At 39.8% G+C, this 7361-nt stretch overlaps 1 protein-coding gene across 2 annotated transcripts; it reads left to right on the top strand.

The window, feature by feature from the left end:
* Positions 1-139: 139 nt before the first annotated feature.
* LOC102197199 (endophilin-B1-like) lies at positions 140-5704 on the top strand. 2 transcript variants are annotated; one of them, XM_013911733.1, is made up of 11 exons: positions 140-208; positions 373-514; positions 1495-1623; positions 1869-2002; positions 2151-2243; positions 2357-2440; positions 2537-2560; positions 2841-2930; positions 3071-3171; positions 4063-4252; positions 4342-4463. In XM_013911733.1, exons 1-11 carry the CDS (start codon positions 152-154, stop codon positions 4399-4401), a joined length of 1104 nt encoding a protein of 367 aa, XP_013767187.1. In that variant the 5' UTR covers positions 140-151; the 3' UTR covers positions 4402-4463. The 2 variants fall into 2 exon arrangements, with proteins under 2 accessions (XP_013767187.1, XP_013767186.1); XM_013911732.1 differs by having other exon boundaries at positions 4063-5704.
* Positions 5705-7361: the final 1657 nt, after the last annotated feature.

Raw genomic sequence — 7361 nt, 5'->3', positions numbered from 1 at the left:
CAGAAAGTGGGGCGGTTAGCCGGGAGGCTATGGCGAGGTCTTCCTCTTGTTGTTGGTTAGCTGTCTTTTCATAACGTGGTTACCCCGGTCCTGCTTGGCCGCTGATTGTCAGTTGGTCCGCCGGCGACGACGCGACCTTGGGGACGCTGTCATGGATTTGACTCGGTTGGCCGTGGATGCTGGTCAGTTCATCAACCGCGCTGTTCAGGTAATAATAATAATAATAATAATAATAATAATAATAATAAAGGAAACTATTATGTGTTTTTCCTGGGCTTTAATCTCAACCCTAAATCAGCGACTGCCCTTACTAAAAGAAAAGTGCGCAGTTAAGCAGTTTGTTAATCAATGTTACCGTGAAATTCGCTCCAGTACACTGGAGAGAGTCTAGGACAGGCCGAGAGGACTGAGTTGGATCCCGGACTGGAGGAGCTTTTATCACGGGCGGACGCCACCAAGACGTGGACGGACCAGATAATCTCCCAGACTGAGGCTTTACTGCAGCCAAGCCTCGGTAGGAGAACATGAATTGATTTAATGAAGCTGCCCTGATTCATTGAGCAGTTACAGATGTATACATACCCACTTCACTAACAGTTGGTCCTGTTTTTGCCACAATTAGCCCTGTTTTTATGATCCTGAACTCTAACCTGTTCACTGTATCCAAATATATAAAAGGTGAGAAAAAAGATCTGAGCATTTACTCTTTTAAAGTAAAACATCATCTCATTAAGAGTAATGGAGATGGTTTCCCTCTTCCGAGGAAGGTATTCTATGGAGTATTTTTAAAGACATTTACAATGAAGATGAGAAATATTTAGATGAACTGTAAATATTTATGAAGAAAATGCATCTGGGATGATATCAAGCAATTTCCAGCTGCCAACATACAGATAAAAGCAGAGTCATCAAATCCCATCAACTTACTGTTGTGGTCCTAAGTTAGCTGAGAGTCTTTACCTCTGGGACCAATCGTTTCAGCTCTCTTTGCCCTCCCACAGTACATGCATACATCTTCCTTGATGTCTCTTGTTTACTTTGGTAGCAATTGGCCTGTTTGGATGAATAGAGATGCTTATTCTTTAGCCTGTTTGAATCCAATTACGTTTTCTAATGGAGTTATGAGTGGATGTGGTCTGCAATCTATCAAATAAAAGGTACATTCAGCTGCCAGATGCATCCAGGATACATTTTCAGGTCATGTCTCGCTGAATTTATCTTCCAAGGGTTTATAGTCTTCTTGTAAAATCATTTTCACAATGATATTTATTATATGAAACAATATTTTAGGACCTTCTCCTTGTGGAAGAAACTATGAAACCAATGCATTACAGTTTTGAGAGGTGTTGTGTGTGTATTGTTTATTACCATTTTTAATTAATTGTATTGTCACAGGTGCATCCTTTAACAAATGTACATGATAAAAATTGTCACATGGTGTATAGAAAATGTAGCCACTGAATTTTGATATGACCTTTGACCTCTGATACACAGGAGTGCGGTTAGAGGACCGGCTGTATCAGCATCTGGAGTGGAGCGTCCCACCCCGGCCTCGTGCCGTTGAGTTACTGGGAGATCAGATGACTCAGGCCGGGCTGGAGATTGGATCAAACACACCTTATGGTGAGTACACACTCACCAGCCATTTTATTAGGTACATGCAGTTTGCCAGTACAGGGTTGATTACCAAGCAGTTGAGCAGGAATACCTAATAAAGTGGCTAATGAGTACGTGCATTTTATTGATCTGCGAGAAGGATCTCAACTATTTTCACATGTTCATTTCTTTGCTTATTCTTGTCTTTTTTGTGTTATGAGTATATATTGAAAAGTTGTCACTGTGTTGTATTTTTATGTTTCTCTGCTCAGGTACTGGATTGATAAGGTGTGGAGAGGCTCAGAAGCAGCTCGGCGAGGCAGAGAGGAAGTTTGTCCAAAGCACTAACATTCACTTTCTCACTCCCCTGCGGAGTTTCACTGAGGGGGAATACAAAGCCATACAGGTAAACACATGCCTCCGTATCACATGCACACAAACTCGCACCTTTATTGTGATTATCACAGCAGTGATTAGGTTATTTTACGCTGTCACCCAAAATAATATTTAGTTTATAGGTTATTTGTAAAGTAAACAAGATCGCTTATTCCTAGAATGAACACAAGATGTTGGTGAATAAACGTTTGGACTTGGATATCACTAAGGCCAGGCTGAGAAAAGCCCACGAGGCTGAGCAAGAGGCCAGAGTGAGTTACACCGTTACATTATTACATACTTTTCAGTTAGTCATACTCTGACTAAAAGCTAAACTTGTTGATATTTGACATTACAGTTCTTGTATCTTCTGTCTTTTTGTCAGAACCTGAATGCCAACCCACTGGAAGATGACTACTTGTCTCATGTCTCCTACATGTTCAGCTTCCTGCGTGTTAAATGGCTAAAGGTCAGCAGTTCTGTGTAGGAACGTGCACATTAACAGACGCAGATGAAATTGTTGTTCGATCTTCAAATAAGGCATTTGTCTCTTTCATGCAAACAGATCTGGGCTCAGGAAATCTCACAGGTGAGTTCCTTATCAGTTTAAAGAACACAGGATCTGAAATGGTCTTCATACAGTATATCAGTGAGGCTCTCAGCAGTAATTGATATGAATATGGAGCTGCTGTTAGCACAGACAATATTTCCTTTCTGTAGTTTTCTGTTTGTTTAGACTTGAGCTCATTTTAAATGTTGTATTATTTCGGCAGCCATTTTTAGAAAAATAAGAGAAAAACCATACAGATGTGTGTGTGGGGGTGTGTGTTTGTGTGTGTGTGTGTGTGTGTGTGGGTTTGTATGTGTAGGCAGAGATGGAGCTGAGGATTTGTCAGAGTCTTTACAATCGACAGTCAGAAATCACAAGAGCTGTTGTGGAAGGACTCAGCAACACACATGTACGTACACTTAACGAGTTCAAATTTGTGTTTGTTTGTTTTTTTACTATCTGTTTCTTAAAGGAACTGTTGCTTTTTATATTTAATGCTTGTGGCTCTTTACCTTGTTGGATATGTTTTCCTGCTATCTACCTCTACAGACCAACCATATGCGGAGCCTCACTGACTTTGTGGATGCTCAGGCTAGCTACTATGCTCAATGCAACCAACATGCTCAGGAGCTGCAAAAACAGCTGGCCAGGTCTGTGTAGTCTCATTTCCATCTTCAGAAGAGGAAGAAGAATAGCTTCATTTGTATAGCGCTTTTTAACACACAGTTCCAAAGTACTTCACAGTTCGAATTAAACCATACATGTACATGTTTCAGCATACAGACACACAGTCAGGCATACAGTCTTATGCCCGACTGGCCAAAAATAATGGGAGAAAGCTTAAGCAAAAGCAGTTTTTTAAAACAAATGACTCTTTTGCCTGACCTGACAGGGCGAGGAAGACTGTTCCAAAATTTAGGCTCTCCAAAATCAGAAGTGTGGTCCCCTCTGGATTTAAAATAAGAGCAAGGAGCAGTTAAGATACATTGATAAGATGATTAGAGAGGCCAACTAAGGTTATAAGCTCTTGGTAGCTGAGCTGTATATACAGGAGCCTGGCCACGTAGGGCTCTGTATGTCATTTATTTCACTAGAAGCCAGTGAAGGAAAGCAGAAAGGTTGCATAAAAGGTTTCAAGATTTCATTTTTGCAGTGTTTCCTAGAGAGAAAGATTGGATGAGCCTTCTGGTGTGAGATTAAATTTCTGTTTTTATTATATTTATACCTTGAGCTGTTTAGGTTTGTAATTTTTCATACAGCACAATGAATCTCCAAATCATGGCTGTCTAAGAAAACATGTATTTTCAGTTTTGGTGTTTAACAGTTATTTTATAACTACAGTGTGAATAAAACAGGTTATTTGCAAATAACTTTTTAATTGAAACTGAATAAATTAGAAGTTTTAACAAGCAGATTATATAACTTCAGTACAAAGTAGAAAATATTCAGGACATTTGGTCTTCTAAAGAAACCAGGACTACAAAGAATACTTTATGATTTGAACATGAGTGGATTATATTTATGGTTTTATTTCTTTGCAGCATTCCAGCTGTCTTCTGTTCCAATAACTGGCAGTTTGCAATTAGTAATCCCGTTGGTCAGCCATCAACAAGCAACCACGAGGCAAATGAACCCATCAGTGCAAATCACGTCACTCCGTTACCTGTGCTCGTCCACCAGCTTCCAGATTTCGACCAGGACTCGTGGACTTTAAACTCACCACCCCAAACTGTGAAAACCACAGCAGATTCATCTTTCAGTGCACTTCTGACTCACCAGACAAATAACAACAATAACAACATCATCATCTCCACCACCAGACAAACACCCAGCAACCATGCACCAATCTACAGCCAGTCAACAACTGTTCGAGCGATTGATCGTGTCTCTACACCAAACCAAACGGATCAGCTCCAAGCACCCGGCAGGACGGCCAGGATGTCTGATGCTTCTCCTGCTTCTACCCAGGTACTAACATTCAATACAACATCTTCAATAAGCAATGGTGCAGCAACAGCAGCCTCCCCGCCTTTACAACCCAGTGCAACCTGTAGCATCAATGAAGGAGATGTCCAGGAGTCTTCGTCAGGCCATCAGGATGTGGGCCAGTAGAGACGGCAAGTTGGGAACATGGCATCAACCCAGAGTATTTCAGCTTTGACTTTAGGAATATACACAGTGATTATATCATGTTCCAGTTTAATTAATCCCTTAGGGATTATAATGTGAAGTTGTTGAAGTTGCTTATTTTTTAAAAGCGTAATATAGTGCCACAATCATTTTAGACTTGAGCTTTATCCATGTATTATTCATGCTGTGTGAACATGATGATGGTAGATGTAAAGTCTGTTCTGTGTGTAACATTTCTTGGTTTCAGGCTGGAAGACGAAGCTAACAGACTGTTATCATTTTGCAGTGTAAAGTTGTTTTCAGTTAGTGTCTGTGAAACTGATCTTTTTTTCTTTCTTTTTTTTACGTTCTGGTCAGTGAGAACTAATCAAGCTCTGTGCCAAGTGTATGTGTTGGTGTGAATACATGAATTTTACTGTGTCTCAGTGACCGTGTGAACTTGTGGTAATACTTTGGCCCAAACATGTGACACCTTTAGAAAGAAGTGTATGTGCATATATGTGACTGCCACCTTCTGACTCTTGTTTGTTAAACATGAGGTCATTTTCCATACGAAACACAGTTTCATTTCTGTCTGAGCGCATTTGCATTGGGGAACCCAGAGGTGACTGGACCTTTGTGCTTCTTCATACGCGCGCTGGGTGTTTTCCCACGCATACACTCATTTTTCACCCTTTACCTTCTTAAAGCCCCCATTTGGTCAAATGGGTGGAAATTTCCACGTCCAGATGTTGTTAATTTTCTTCATGAGGGCAGACCTGCCTAACGTGGGTCTACTCTGGAGGGACTCTGGATGGAAACAAATATTAATGTAGCACTGGCTGTACTGAAATAATTGCCTACAAGCTCAATGCTTTTGTCCCAGTATGTAAAGATGTGTGTGGGTTTGTGTAGTCTTCATATCAGAGCTGCTGCCAGTTTCAAACTACACGCACGCAGTCATGATTCAGCCACGAGTCGTTGAGCTGACGTCAGTGCGGGTTTGAGTTTGCGCTTGATTCATGTGAAGATGTGGAAATAAATATGCAAACAGTGATGTCATGCCGGTCTAAATCAAGTGTGGCGTCTATCTTTGTTCTCCAGTCAAGGTGTTTCTGTAATTTCCTTGTTAAAACCACAGTTCATATAGCTCACTTTCCCATCATACCAGCCATCTGTCTTAGGTTTACACGCAGTGACAATTATTTTCAGACTGAGGTCTTGATCAAGCCTCCAAAAAATTCTGTTTGTTTCACTGTTTCTGACTCACTGCCAAGCTTGCAGTTAAGCTGGATTCGCTTCACTTTTTCTTTTTTACACAAGAGTGAGATCTCCTTTTGTTTTACATGAATCACAGCCTTTCAACACATGCACACAAGCTGTAATAGTTACCCAGAATTGCTGACAAAAGTGTGCATATGTGTGTCTGTTTTTCACTCCCACTTTACCTTTTTCATGTCTAGAGCTGTCCAAATAGATTAGATCGATTAAGAGCAGTTGGTGTGATACTGATCAAAGCAGAGCCTGCGGTTCATTAACACTATAAACAGTTATATCTTACGTCTTTACAGGGGCTGAGGTGTAGCCATCGCTGAATGCAGATTCAGTTCTTGCTATTTTTTCCCCTACAACTCAGCAAGGAAAAATAAATCTGTCCCTAAATGTTCATGAGCGTTCTTCCTCTGCACCGACAAAACAAGTCCCTGTCACAATTCCAGCATATTTTTATATTTCCGGTTCGCACTTTGTCCTTGAGCAGATCTCTCATAAGTCTTGGTATGAATCTTTTGTTTGATACAGGAAGGAAAGGGACGCTTTGTTCACGATGAGTGAGTTGGGAAAATGGATAAAGGAAATTTAGATTTATTTTTTTTTAACCTAATTTGGTTTCTTCTGATGCACTACCTGAGGGGCACATGTTACAGATGGGTGCAAACCTTCATAGTTTAGTCTGTAAAGGCCTCATGCTAATGCATTGTTATTCAAAAATATAATTGAAATTCACTAAAGATAAAGGTAAGAAAGGCCAGATTTTCCTACCCAAGCTTAATAAAATAATAATAAAAAGAAAACAATCTGCATAATACAATTATTATCTTGTTATTTCTATTTCTATTACATGATTTGTCTTCCCTTAAAAATACAAATGTCCCCAGTGTCTGTAAGAGCCCTCCTTATCTACATTCACCACGAGTTCGATTGCGAGACCAAGCAGAGAAAAATAATGAAGGTGGACTGATGTTTATTAGATGTACTGATATTCAAAGCATAATGTCATCTGTGCAGTAAGAAAATCTAAGTGGACTGAGCTCATAACCTGGAACCACTCACTCAAGTACAGTAAGGTGCTCTAATTACTTTGATATTTTTATCTATCTATCTTTGCTATAACTATCTTAACTATAAAGAAGATTGTTAGATAACCTATACATTAAAAAAAACTTCTAAAGAAATTCTAATGAAACCCCATCTACCTTGTTTTACATTTAGATAACTACACCTTTATGTGAACTACAAAACATGACATATTGTTCAGCCATTGTTTATCTTAAAAAAAAAAAAGCCAAAATGCAGAAGCAGTGTGTGGAGAAACTAAGTACAGCCTTACAGCTTACACAGCAATTAAGACCGTAAACAGCAGCCAGGTGCTGTTAATAAAATGCACTTGATTATCGATCATTAGCTGCTCTAGAAACGCAGACGTTTTGGCAGCTTGCATGTCTGAAACATT

This window comes from Pundamilia nyererei, unplaced genomic scaffold (assembly GCF_000239375.1).
Source record: "Pundamilia nyererei isolate P.nyererei 1_Seehausen unplaced genomic scaffold, PunNye1.0 scaffold00070, whole genome shotgun sequence".
NCBI lineage: Eukaryota > Metazoa > Chordata > Actinopteri > Cichliformes > Cichlidae > Pundamilia > Pundamilia nyererei.
This window is presented reverse-complemented; position numbering and strand designations above follow the sequence as displayed.

Bases quoted from the DNA above. Each gene is read 5' to 3' on its own strand.
- LOC102197199 (XM_013911732.1), top strand. From the start codon at position 152: ATGGATTTGACTCGGTTGGCCGTGGATGCTGGTCAGTTCATCAACCGC. The intron at 2,244-2,356 runs GTGAGTTACACC...TCTTTTTGTCAG, and splicing joins AGGCTGAGCAAGAGGCCAGA to AACCTGAATGCCAACCCACT. The intron at 2,931-3,070 runs GTACGTACACTT...CTACCTCTACAG, and splicing joins AAGGACTCAGCAACACACAT to ACCAACCATATGCGGAGCCT.